Raw genomic sequence first — 13917 nt, forward strand, 5'->3', positions numbered from 1 at the left:
GAATAAGGCAACAGAACTCATCAAGGAGAAAAATAATACAGCTGATGCTTTATTTATCTGTCATCAATTACACATTGTTGAACATGTACAAAATGATTTAAAAATGAGCATATATAGCACAACCACTTTTAGGCCAACAATACAGAGCTTTGCAGTATGAAAGGGTTAGAAGGCAGGCGACGGTCTGATAATTAGACTTGGAAATAATTATTCATACAATAACATTAAATCCACTAATCCTGAACATATCACGAGTCACAACAACACTCGTTCTCAGCCCAACACATTCCCCTAACGAAAAATCACTACATTACCTACAGCTCTCCTGTGGTTACACTTTGAGATTTCAAAAGCCCATTCCTCAATACACTAAAGAATTTACATGTATATTCACATATATTTGAATAGTTTGACATGGATGAAAAATAGACTTTACTCATTCAATTATGCTTTAAAATACTGGGCTGTTTACAAATTTAATTTAATAGAAACAAACTTGAAGTGACACAAATTTAACCGGTCAGATTTATTTGTAACATAATTATGTATTGGGCTAACTGAGAGCACACATCCACTTAAGACAGTGTTAAGCGATTACATTTTGCCTCACTGGGTGTATACCTTTAATCTCATGTAGTGTCGTTTGAATATCTCGGTAATGTTCTTGCAGCAAGTATAGGGACTGTTAAAGTTCTATTTAGTTTCTAGGATTGCTATAGTTCATTCTCGTTAGGGTGATATTATTACCAGCTATAGTTCATATGATAGAAGTTTGTAAACTAGACCACGTCCACCAAAATATATTTTGAGACACTTTTAAATACTATATTCATAATAATGCGTTACTGCCGTGGGGGGTTGTTACAACCAAAAACGTAATAACGGCCAATAATGTAATAATTTTGGCCATTTCAAATGTAATAAAGCCAATAGTGTAATAATGTGCCAATAATGTAATAAATCTTTTGAGCCAATAACGTAATAACTTTTTGCCGATAATGTAATAAGGCATTACATTATTGGCTGGTTATTACTTATTGGCCTGGTATTAAAAAAAAAACTTTCATAATGTAGCCTAATGCCTTATTACATTATCGGCAAAAAGTTATTACGTTATTGACTCAAAAGTTTTATAACATTAATGGCACATTAACACTATTGGCTTTATTACAATTGAAATGGCCAAAATTATTACATTATTGGCAGTTATTACGTTATTGGCCGTTATTACATTTTTGGTTGTAACAGGGGTCAAGCCTGAATTATGGCGGAACCATAAATCAGCCTTCAGTCTACATCCCGGCCAAGGTTTTTTCGTTGCGGTGCTCCTTCTCTTCCTCATTGACCGTTTGTGGAGGCGAGGTCTTGGCTGTCATCTCCTCTTTGTTCTGCATCTCTGTAGGCATGACTTTCTCCTCCTCCTCGGGGGCGACCTCTGCGTCCCTGCGGGCCAGCGGCCGCCGCTCGCCCTCCTCCTGCTGCATGTAGTCCTTCACGGCGCGCTCGTACAGCTCGTAGGGGAACTGGCCCTTCAGCTGCGCCTGCGTGTCCCTCTTGGCGATGGTGTTGGGATACTCTGTGAGGATTTTAGCTGCCAGGTAGGTGGTCACCTCCAGGGGCGAAAATCCAGTTTCATAGTTGGGGGGGACAATAAACAGTAAAATTTTAGAGAATATAAATCCAGTGGGGGACAAGGAATAAAAGTTTTAGCCTTCCTTTAATACAGCATTTTGACATTTTCAACTCTATCTCGCAAACAGGCAGAAGAGCTTTCTTAGAGCAATACAAAACAATGGTATTAGGTGGAAGGTGGCAATAATACAGCACATCTGACATAATACACTGCAAAAACCCACAATCTTAACAAGAATATTTGCCTTATTTCTAGTTAAAATGTCTCATTTTTAGTTAAAAAAAAATCTCATTACACTTAAAACAAGATTCATCACTGGAAAAAACAACAATTTCCACCTGTTTCAAGTAGATTTTCACTTAAAATAAGTAGAAAAATCTGCCAGTGGAACAAGATTGTTTTGCTTATAAGATAAATCTTGTCGCACTGGCAGATTTTTCTACTTATTTCAAGTGAAAATTTACTTGAAACAGGTGAAAATTGTCAAATAAGTTATTTTTCTGGTGATGTTTTAAGTGTAATGAGATTTTACTGTTTATTATTATTTTCGATTTCGGTTTCGGCCACAAATTTTCATTTTGGTGCATCACTACTAAATACTACTGCATTGTTCCAAAATTATTAATTCTGTATCAAATTATTCTAGGGGGGGACAGCTTTACTAATGGGGGGGACTTGTCCCCCCTGTCCCCCCTGTCCCCCCCGGGATTTTCGCCCCTGGTCACCTCATCTTCCACGTCTCCATCATCGTCGTCATCGTCCCTGGAAGCGCCGTCGGCCTGACGCTTCAGAGGCATCTTGTTGAGCTCAGACAGGAATAAGTTCTGCCTGCGTCCGGAGGAAGAGGGGACTCTGACCGGCCCTGCTTTTGCAACAGGACTGGATTGGACTGTGATTCTGTCTGAGGACGGGGAGGTCTTGGAGGGTCTCTGCACCTGCACGGGATACTCGTTGCTGATAGTCTCCACCCCGATGATGTCTAAAAAGTCCTCCCTGTCCATGTCCTCCGGGGCGGGCCTGCTCTTGAGCGGCAGTCTCCGGCTGAAGTACCTGATCTTGGGGGTTTGTGCGGTGCGTGCGGGGGTCTGAGAGCCGCTGCTGCTGCGGTGCAGCTTCCTCAGCTCCTCCGTGAGCAGCAGGTCGATCAGCTCCTGCGGGGGGACGTGCAGTTTGAGGGAAAGCTCCAGCAACCCTTTCACCGTCCGGGGATCCACGATGGAGGGGCGGATCAGCCTCTTTTTCTGCTCACCTGTCTGCTCCCTCTTCTGCGTCTGGTCGCTCATCTCCAGCACCTTCAGCAGGTAGTAATCGACAAGTTTGGTGTCGTCACCGTCAGCATCCTCTTGGTTATTGGCTCGGCGTTGCATCTCCTCTCGCTCAGCATCCTCCTCCTCGTGGCTTCTGTTCACCATCTCCTCCGTCTCTTCCCTCTCCTCCACGGGGACCCACTCCTCTCCTCCGGCCACGTCCTCGTAAGCCTGCAGGTTCCTGGGACTGAACCCATCCTCATCCCCATCTTCCTCCCCTATCATGTCTCTTTTCTGGTCCATGACCGATGGCATCCTCCCGAGCTCCTCAAAGATGGATCTGAGATTGGCGAGGCTCTGCGGGGTGTACTGCTCGTCCAGGTCCTCCGTTGCCCGCTTGGACGCGTCTGTGTTCTCTTCATCTTCAAACATCAGCGGGTACTTCTTGTGGGGTCTGGGGAAGTTACCGTAGTCTCCTCCCGGCGGGGTGTCGGGCATCTCCGTGTCTTTGGTGCGGTGCCGGTCGGCTCTGCTGCGGTCCTTATTGCCCCCCTGGTCCTGCAGAGATGTGAGCATGGCTCTCATGAGCTGCTCGGCGGTGATGTCCGGCCTCGGCATGGCGTCGGGGGCCGGCTGTCCTGCATCCTCCTGCTGCTGCTGCTGCTGCTGCTGCTGGTTCTGCGAGGCGAGCTGAAGCAGAACCCTGAATTTTTCCACCTCGTCGTAATCCACGGGTTCGGGTCGAGCCCCGTTTCGCTGTTTGAGGTTCTCGATGTACTCCAGGGCTTTGATCATGTCGGAGCTGGGCTGGTAGGCGGAGGGCTGGTGCCCAGCAGCCTCTCCTCGCAGCCTGTAGTGGTGCGGGAGAGACGCAGCCTGCGCGGCGCTGCCATGCAGCAGCAAGGCGAGCAGCGCCGCCACTCCGGCCGCCGGCAACTTGTGGTGGAAATGCAGCATTATAGGCAATTTGTTACCTGTCAAAGAAAAAAGCAAAACATGCTAGTAAAGCAGTTCAAACAGTGTTTTTTAAAGAATAATCTCGATCTAAAGCCTGGATTATGGTTCTGCGTTAAATAGGCGCAGATGCGTTGGTGTAACGCGGACCCATAAATCCGCCTTAAAACAAGAACGCACACAATACTGGTAACAAAGGCATGACTGTTTTTGACTGCATTTGTATTCTTACCCAGTAAAGGTCCGCAAATTGAATGATATGATGCTGTGTTACATGAGATGCATCCACATCCCTGGATGAGTCACACTCCGCGTTGTTACGGGCAACATCAACATCAGATTTAGGTTACCCCTCTAAATCTGAATCAAAACCCCACATTTCCTCGTTATTTCACCATAAAACCAATATATCGTAAACAGGTTGTAGAGGAAGGGTTTCGTCACATCGATGAGGTTTATTCTTAAGTGTCCTCTTGCAGAAAAAGCAGCAAACAGTAAAACTACTGACGCTTCATAAACGTCAAGGGGGAAATGTCTTTTTCCAATAAAAGCAGGAAGGCAGGAATTGATTCCTCCTTTAATATGGTCAAACTTTTATAAGATGAAGCTGGTAGATGTCTGATAGGAGATGGTGTTAGGGCAACAAGCTGCACCTCTATAAATCCGGTGCATCTTGTGAGTACAAGCAAAGCAGGGTTTGCCTTCAGAAAAGCTGGGAGCAAGATGTCCACCCTACAAGGGACCTCCGACCAAACACGTTTCCATCTTCAGTCTATGGATAAATAAATACTGAAGGAGGAAAGTCATTCATAATGCTGCCTTTCAATAAATATCACCACCAATCTGAAAACCTATGTAGTCCACAAAACTAAATAATAGCTGAAATGCATTTATATCGCCTTTTAATTTAAACTACAATCAACTAACAGCATAGAGAATAGTTTTACCTTTGGTAGTGGAGCTCAGACAGTAGTCAGGGTGTAGGGCATCTCCTCAGGAGCGGTGCTGAGCGTCTTCTGTTTTCAGCACTTGGACAGCTCCGCGTTATAAGAGGCAACACCTGACTACCGCGTCATCGCCCAGCAGACGCAATAGCTGCTCCTAAAGAGTACATATAAATGATTCAGGTTTATGATATGGCTTATAAGAGGTTTGCTGTGGTAAAAATAACTCAATGGTGCCTGTTTCACAGCTTTACAGACACGATTAAATTGAAAGATCTTTCAGAAAGCAGCTACAAAATGTTTCAAAAAAAGCAATTTTGCGTGGAGATCGGGTCTTTTGGGCGAGAAAAGTGTCAAAACTGAGCGTATTGATTATATTAATAAGAGATATTGTTGCAGAGGAACATTTTCTAAACATCTTTTTGATTCATAATGAAAACATAATTTGAAACCCTGCTTTTCGGTTTTAGGAGGTTGTATCTTTTAAAATACAGGGTTGGGATTACAAGAATATATGGTGCACATGAACACATTCTTTTTTTTCGTTATTTTCTTTTTGAAAAAAGGATGTTAATATGCTCTTCTTCTGGCGTGGGCCTTTAAGAGTTAAATCCCTTCTAGCGATGACTCACATTCTCAAACAACCGTGGGGCTGCTGTCGCAGTTCAGCTCTGCCTCTCTCCACTCCGAGCTGACAGAGCTGGTGATGAACACCCTCATGTCGCTGCTGGCTAAAGATCCGGCATTCTGCAAGTTGACAAGATAAAAGGGCCAGAGCAAGCCAGCTGCCGGTTAAAGGTCATGGATGGGTGGTGGCAGAGTTTATGGTGGGATCAAAAGCTGTAACTATGAAACACTTCATTTGTCTGCCTTTGCCCCAATAAATATCAGAAAATGGGATCATCATTGCTATCACATATAGGGACCAATCAGTGTAAAGGAAGACTTTTCATAACCTTTATTTACAACAAGGCTTTGATTTAATAATGCAGAAGGAAATTCCAAGATGTTTGATTTAAAGCTATTCGATGGAGCCATAGTTGCCAGATATTTCAACTCTTTAATTTATTTGGATGCAATTTTATTTTCATATACCACATGCTACCATTTTATGTTTTCCCTGCCCAAGTTCCTGTAGGTGTCTCCTTTGGAACCCAGTAAAATAGTTGAACATTTAGTCCTTCCTCATGCTACAGCAAGATTTAGTCTCTTCAGAAGTGTTTCTATCTTTCAAACATCCTCTGATAATAAGTACAGATAAGTGATCTTCCATTTCAACCATCCTCTGCATCTAATAGCTTTTACTGCTGATGCAATGTGTGCCTAATTGTGTGTGTGTGTGTGTGTGTGTTTATATGTGTATGGGTGGGGGGGGGGATCAGAATCACAGATCAAGTGACTGGTTTGGAGTGAAGCATGCAGGCTGTTGTTTGTATGCTGTGTTGTATAATTCCTCAGCATCAAGCCTCTGACTTCACTTCTCCAATCAGAAATAGATTTCACCCTGAAGAACAGCAGCAACTAAAGTCAGCTCACTGTGTCACTGGTTATTAACAGCAATATTCTCTTGGTTCATTAACAAAACAATATGTTTACTGTCTGCCATCAGTTTTACTTACAATCATTCTGACTGTAAGTCAGAATGATTGTAATAGATGTTTAGTTGTAATAGATGTAGAAATAATTTAATTACTGATTGTTTTTTGGGTCGATTATAGTTTAGACTACATACAGTATAAAAACATAGTAATGCAGAAGTATTTTTATTTATTTATTTTCATAGCTAAAGATAACTAGCCCTATGGTTGCTTCACCTTTTATGTTTTATATTACCTTTTGCTTCACAGCTTTTATGGGTTGTGATATTTTGTAAAACATACCTAGTTCGGGCAAGTTTAGTGAGGAATGAAGTTGTCATACATTTGCCAAGCCTTTTTAACTCGCATACATTTGTTTGTGTCTGTTTATTTGTATGTTTATTTTGCGTATATGTTGCTATGGAGCCTTTTCCCCCTCTTTCTGGTACACTGATGATTATAAGTGATGGATCAGAGACAACTCAAGTCTCGGAGGGCTCATGGTAGTGAAACACTCACTGACTGACTCTTTGATGCCACTCAAGGGTCTGGAATTTGTTGTCTGTGTGCATAGTTCCGTACAAACCAGTCCCTTCAGTCATTAAAAATGAAGCAAACATATCCATGATTGGTGATAGTGAAACTGTTTTCTCTCTGCCTTTTTATATTAGTCTTTATTTTGTCATCAATAAGAATTGAAGCAGGCAAGAGAGTAATTTATAATTAAATTAGTTCGTTGTGAATGTCTTAGACTTTGTTACTGCCTCACATCATCATTTTCTTTCTTATTTTCCATAATTAAAAATGATCGTATCTACTCTTTTTGAATAAGTTAACAAAAAGTGTAAATCCAAATATATTGTTCCTTCTGTTCTCAGCTTGCACATAGTGCTTTGTTTGGTGGGCAATTGTAAAGATCAATCTAAATACATGGTTCAGTGATTGTTCAGTAATTGTAGGACTGCTTAATGAATTTGACCAGGTTGGTAATGTTTCAGAGATGACCTCCAGGGTTATGTACAGGGCTGGTTGTTGAAGGAGCACAATTTACCTCTGGAAACATCTCTCTGATAACACCTTAGGTTCAATAATATTTATTCATCATTAAAATCACTTAAACAAGAATTAATCTCTGGGCAGATTACACGGTGAAGTCAAGACTCTGCATTGATGTGGAGAGCCCAGCTCTTCCCTCAAGGACATTTACAGAATGGGAAGGAAAATAAATCTCTGACAAGCCAATCTCCAACAGGGACGCTCCTTGACTTGCTGGATTGATGGGTTGGGACTGGCTTTATATTCTTAAGCGTCTGAAACCACTGGATTACAAAGTGCACTGTGTTGATAAAGCAACAAAAGTAGGCTGTCTGCAGCAAGTTGATCTGTTTTCTTGTGAAGCTCTTCTCCAGTAAATCCATCAATTCAGAAAATTAAAATATTAAGAAGTCCTTATTTCTTTTTTTTATTGTTTCTTTAAGTGGGGAGAATATTTTTATTTATAGATCTTCATGGCAGATTTTATTTTACTTTTTTTATGAGCTGATGTTTGGCTTTAGGTACCTTCTACTGACTGTAGGGCAAAGAATAGCGTAATTTAGCTTTAACCCTTTACAGGGCAAATCATTTTGGTAACTTCCGATGACATATCCTATGAAATGTTTAAAAAATGTACGTCTTTTAGAGGGTTATTGAATAATATTATAGCCTACATTTTAAAATTGCAAACATTTTGACTGGCCTATAAAGGGTTGGATGTAGTCAGATAATCAGATTTATCAAATAAAAAATCATTAAACAGGCCTTAATAATTCACGTCCATTTTTATGTTATGCCATAGAATAAGATGATTTTTTTCTTCTCAAAAATGTGTCTATAAACTGGCCTCACTGTATTACATTTTCTACAAATTGCCCTCCTCTTTCTCCACCATAATACTGTCTCTTTGATCACTGAATAAAATGCTATCTGCCTGTATCTACTGTGTGTCTTTGTTCTCTTACAGCAGCAATCAATTGAAATTCCACTGCTGTTTCCCCACATATCAATCCAAGCTGCAGGGAGACAATGATATCTTAACAGAAGCATGCATGTGTCACAGCATTACAACAGACACCCATGGATTTATGTGTACAATCACGCAGTCGATTGGAAACACACGTGCACACACACCGCCTCACAAAGCTTCATCTCAGGGCTCGTTGCTTTGTCTTCTTTGTGTGCTCCATCAATGCCTCAAAATCAGCTCAAGGACCCATGACTCATGCAAGAGCAGAAGTTTAAGAACTGACAATTATCCAACATACCAGGCCAAGAGTTCTTGAATCATCCAGCCTTTCAAATATGACCTTTTAAAAACAATAATTTCAAAAAAGATAATTACCAAGTGAAAACAAACGAGAAAGAGGAGGGACCCTCCCTCACCACTTCTGTTTGTTTTCATCTTCCTCATTCCTCCATCACCACATCATGAGGCGGGGGAGCATATAGAATGGCAAACATGTCGTCAAGGCTCACCTTCTTTTCAACCAACGTCTCCATGGTGACGCTGCCTCACAACCTTTCATCCGTCTCCAACTTCATCTTTCCTCACAGGTCGGTATTGTCGTCTCCTTCATTAGACGCTTCACTTTCAAAACTGGCCACTTTCCTGGTGGCTTGCACTCATTAGTTTTTTTATTCCGTTGTACCCATCCATCCTACCCCTGCCTTTGTGCCAATTACTGTGACTAATGCATGGTCCTTGTCTTCAGGAGGCAGTTGTTTCATGAGCAGAGATTATGGTGATTAGCGCTGCAATATGTTGGCTGAGCCATGAGAATAGAAGTATAGAGAAAAAAATGCTGTCTGAGCTACATCTAGACATGTTTGAACAATTAGTTTTTAAACTTTTACCTCTATATACAGCCATTATGAATTTGAAAAATAAAACAGAAAAAACGAAATATCTCATGAAAGTTTAGATTCCCAGCTTTAATTAAAGGTTTCACAAAATATGGTATTTATCTTTTTAAAATTGCGAAAAACCAAAATATTCACATTTTTCAGGGGTTTGTTTTGATAAACTGACATAATTGTAAATATGACCATCAATTTGAATACTTGAATGAAAATTCTAGCATTTGGCTGAATATGAGCAAGAATTATACACCCCCGAATTAGTTTAGCTACTTCTGTCAGCAATAATATCATCAATAAACAGCACTCAGACTGTTCTGTGAACAGCCATAGATGCCAGTGTCATAATACTGCCTCTACCATGATGTTCTGTGGACCATGAGCTGTTTCTTTCCTTCTCCATATGTTTCTCTTCCCATCAATCTGTTTATTTTCATTTCATCTGTCCAAATAATCTGACATGGGAGGCTTTTTATTAGGGTGTCCTGTTAAAGGCTTCTGTTGTGGAGTTTGACATTTACACGCCTACCTTCAACAGATGATTTGCCCTCACCTAAGGTTTTAGCTATCGCTCTTATATATTTCCATCTGGGGTTTTCTTTCAGATTATTGAGGGTTGACCACCTTCACTTTCATTGAAATATCCTTTGGTTTCTTTTTAGTAGCTCCAAACAGCTGCCAAATGCCAACTGATATCAACTCCAGACATTTCATTTAAACAAGTTGTCTTGAAGTAAAAGGGGAAGTGACAGCACCTGACTTATTAACTCTTGTTCATTCATTGACCGTAAGTATTAAAAATTATGGTTTCATTTACAGTTCTGTCACTCTATGCAAATACTTTTGAGCTCCTGAAAATGTTTTTATGCAGATGTTTTGCAAAGGGCACATGTTTGCACAATGCTGCAGAAATGCAGCTGAAGACCAGCGAGGTAGATTAAATATCTGCATTAATAAGACTGGTACCAGCAGCAATGTCTTCATTCTCCTTCTCTTTTAAAAGTTAACACTTTGGAAATTCAAATAATGTCCTCTTGAGAATATTTGCGCCACTGTCACATTTCTCATAAGCCTACCATAAAACAGCAAAGTCTATCAAAAGTTTTCTATCAGCACACCTAAAGCTCACAAACTAACCAGGCATATTTTGTTTGCTTAATCAGATTAGAAAGAAAATTGTTTATAATATCACAGATTTTATGTGCAAGACTCTTTATTAGCTGTATAGTGACTTCCTGGAGACTGGCCTGATTTATTTTCATCTAAGAGTAGTGCATAGTCCCTTGGAAAATGCTAAATTGCTATTTTTACCCATTTGCTTTGTGTCTACACTCAAATTCAGCTGTGTGGTTAGCAAAGATAAGTTAATAAGCTCTTTATCTACCCCCACAGTGTTCAGTTGTTTCCTCAATACGTATCAATGACCTTTTATAGGCTTTTCAAATATTACTTTAGACGAGGATATGTCCCTTGATTTACACATGAAACTAATTTTTCAAGACCGCTTTTCACCTGAGTAATCTTGTTAGAATTAGCATCCTGTTCCAGAGTGAGGCAGAAAAACTTTTTCATGCATTTCTCACTTAAAGATTCAACCACTGTAATATCTCATAATAAGGATTTGCAAATTCCTCTCTGCTAAACGTCTTGCTTATCAGAAAATGGTGCTTCAAGAGATGTGGTAGGAACTACGACTTTCTCCTATTTTAAATTCTCGTCAATGGCTCTTTGAAATCTTGAACAGAATTTAAAATCCTTCATTTTAACAAGTAAAGTACTGAATGACCAAGTTCCATTGCATCTTATCAAATTAATTTGTGCAGTTAGTCTGCAGACCTGTGGTTCTCAGATTACTGTTCTGTAGAGTAGGAGATCTCCAGGTATCAGGCTCCTCTTGTTCAGAGCCAGCTTCTTGGAGGCAGACGGCCTACTTTTAAAATCCGGCTATAAAACTTGTCTCTCCTGCAGACATTTTCTATGTCCCTTCATCCCAACCAGTCGAGGGAGACAGTCCCCCGACAGTCTGGCTCTTCCACCAGTTCACCAGTTCACCCACTGTTCACCAGTGGTAAACTGGTGAAGCAACTTTAGCCAGCATGTTGAGGTATTCATATTAAACTATAAAGGGATATTAAGATATATGTGGCATGAACAAATACAATCCTTATATCTGATGAATCTGGTTGGATTCTTTTTCAATTAATTGCTTTTGATAAATTAAACTGAAGTAGTGAGGGCATTTAATCTTTTCAGGCAATGACGGAAGGCATGCCAGCAAAAGTTTTAAAACATTAGTTCGTATTACACTTCACACTTACCATGGCAACAGCCTTTAGTATAACTGAGTCACATCTTTCAGAATACATGACTTTGTTCACTTGGTTCTGTGGTTGGTATATGCTCGCTACAAACATGAGAGGAGCTGCTGGAATCCAGCTGAGATAATTGATGGTACACACAGACGTCGTCTACCATCTCAGCTTAGTAATGCACATGTGGAAAAGCTTTTATATCATTCTCAGCATCATTGTCTTTGAAAAGTTTCGACATGTCTAATGATGCATGTGTGTTTGCAAATTAATACCAGGACCATTAGAGATGTTTGATAAAACCTCAAAAGAGATTTATTATCCATAACCACCTCGAGACTCTTCTGATCACAGGGTGTGTGGTGGAGAGTCGTGGCTACAGTCGACAATCAGCAGCTTGTTATTGGATATGCTTAGATCCAAGAGGAAAGACGGTACCCTATCACCACACACTACCATTTGATATGAAACTCAATTTCTGAGTTCATTTTAACATTTTTGTCTCTATCCCAGTGTCATCAACCTTGCTGCCTCGACCAATTACCACCTGGCTCTCATTTTCCTTCATCACGTCAGCAGCCACCCCCATTTTCTTTGCACCATTTTTCATCTCTCCTAAGCTTTTCCTATAATTTTCCCCACACAAACTCCCACTACCATGCCAATCATTCCTTTTATTGTCATTTCAGCTCTTTATAATCATTAAAATTACACTTCGCCATCTAATTCTCTTTATTGCCACACTCAGTGCTCTAAGTCTTCTTACTCATCCCTTTTTCAACAAGCTGATGCTGTACGTGTGTGGCTTCTTTTCTCTTGTGTGCATGTGTGTCCAAGCACACGAGCACCGATTGTATCAGAGCTTGACGCACTTGCCGACGTCACCACAGGCCAAAAGCAGGATGCTTTTATTGATGAGGAAATCTTGTCAATGAAACCGTTGATAAAAGAAATAAAAGCAGCCAGATACATGATGCAGTCGAAACTGAATAATGTAAATGTGATACAGAGTTTAGGCACATTAATCGAGATATATATATATATATATATATATATATATATATATATATATATATATATATATATATATATATATATATATATAGTCATATATGTTTGCATTTTTGAATAAAAGCCTGCAGAGAGGCTTTTCTTTCTGATTCAGTAAATATATGTGAATGGTAATGTACGGAGACAGATTTATCCTCCCAGAAAGTCACCCAGCACTGAGGAAAACAAGAGTTGAGTTGATGTAAGAAATTTAAATACCCCTTCTATTTTTGTCTCCTCATCTTTTTGTCACAGTTCATCCTCTCATCTCCATCGGTCTTGGTCATTGACCCTTATGCCACTCCCTCCCTTTATCCTCTTTTCTTTCTCCCTTGTTTTTCTGCCTTCCCTTCCGTCACGTTCCTGCCATCACCTCTCTCCGTTTTCTCCTCCCTCCCCCAACTGGTGCTTTTATCTCTGCATCTCTCCCTCCACCACTCCCTGTCAACGGCACATCCTGGCCGCCTCCCAAACAGCGTGGCCCTTCGCTCCCCCACCCCCCTCCTCTTCTCTCCTCCCTGATGCTATAAATACCCAACGTTGGTGAGTCATCGCCCAGACGTATCAGTTGCCTCTCCCTCTCCTCCTAGCCAGCCCCCCTCCCACCCTCAATCTCTTGCCTCGCTTCTCTGCTCAAGTTCATTACCAGACATCACACACTTTCCCATCTCTAATTTGGCTCTTGCATAACGAAAACCCCATGCTGAGCAAATGCACGGCCAGCGCCTGGCATGGTGCAACCCAAGGTCGGCTTGTCACATCACAGTTCACAAAAAACAAAATCAGCAGGGAGGCAGTATATGGGTAACATTGTCAACCAAGCAGAGCATCAAATGAGAAATGTTTCCATAGTTCGTTCCTCAAATGCCTCCCATGTAGTTTCAAAGTCAGAAATAAACTGCAATAAACAGTTCTCCTTTTCAACACCACCAAAATAAATATTCTCCACCATTGTGCTTGGAAAGTTTCTCATATTTCAGTATTTACTTGTGACCTAGACTCATTACCCTGGAAAAGATGTGGAGAATGAATGAATGAATGAATGACTGAATGAATGAAGTTACAGTCAAGTGCTTCATGCACAAAAAGTTGCAGAAAGACCAGAAGTGTGTTTATGTAAGGAAACCCATCCTCTGGAGAAGAAGCGGCTGAAATGTATCTTAACTGAGGTGCAGGGCTGAATCCACCTGCTTGAAATGTCTACATCTGATGCTGAAAAGATCACATGCTTTTGCTATTTACACATGTACAATGTTTGCTCGTTTTGCTCATTAAATAAATCTCAATATTATGTTGTTTGTTTGCTTA

The 13917-nt window shown here is 40.7% G+C and overlaps 1 protein-coding gene across 1 annotated transcript; it reads right to left on the reverse strand.

The window, feature by feature from the left end:
- Positions 1-44: 44 nt before the first annotated feature.
- On the reverse strand, positions 45-4876 carry scg2b (secretogranin II b). Its single transcript, XM_061732206.1, has 3 exons — positions 4782-4876; positions 2359-3854; positions 45-1610 (listed from the first exon to the last, which is right to left on the reverse strand). The coding sequence occupies exons 2-3, from the start codon at positions 3835-3837 to the stop codon at positions 1293-1295; spliced, it is 1797 nt and encodes a 598-aa protein (XP_061588190.1). The 5' UTR covers positions 3838-3854; positions 4782-4876; the 3' UTR covers positions 45-1292.
- Between the last annotated feature and the right edge of the window lie 9041 nt (positions 4877-13917).

The sequence above is a fragment of the Cololabis saira genome, chromosome 10, assembly GCF_033807715.1.
Source record: "Cololabis saira isolate AMF1-May2022 chromosome 10, fColSai1.1, whole genome shotgun sequence".
NCBI classification, from domain to species: domain Eukaryota; kingdom Metazoa; phylum Chordata; class Actinopteri; order Beloniformes; family Belonidae; genus Cololabis; species Cololabis saira.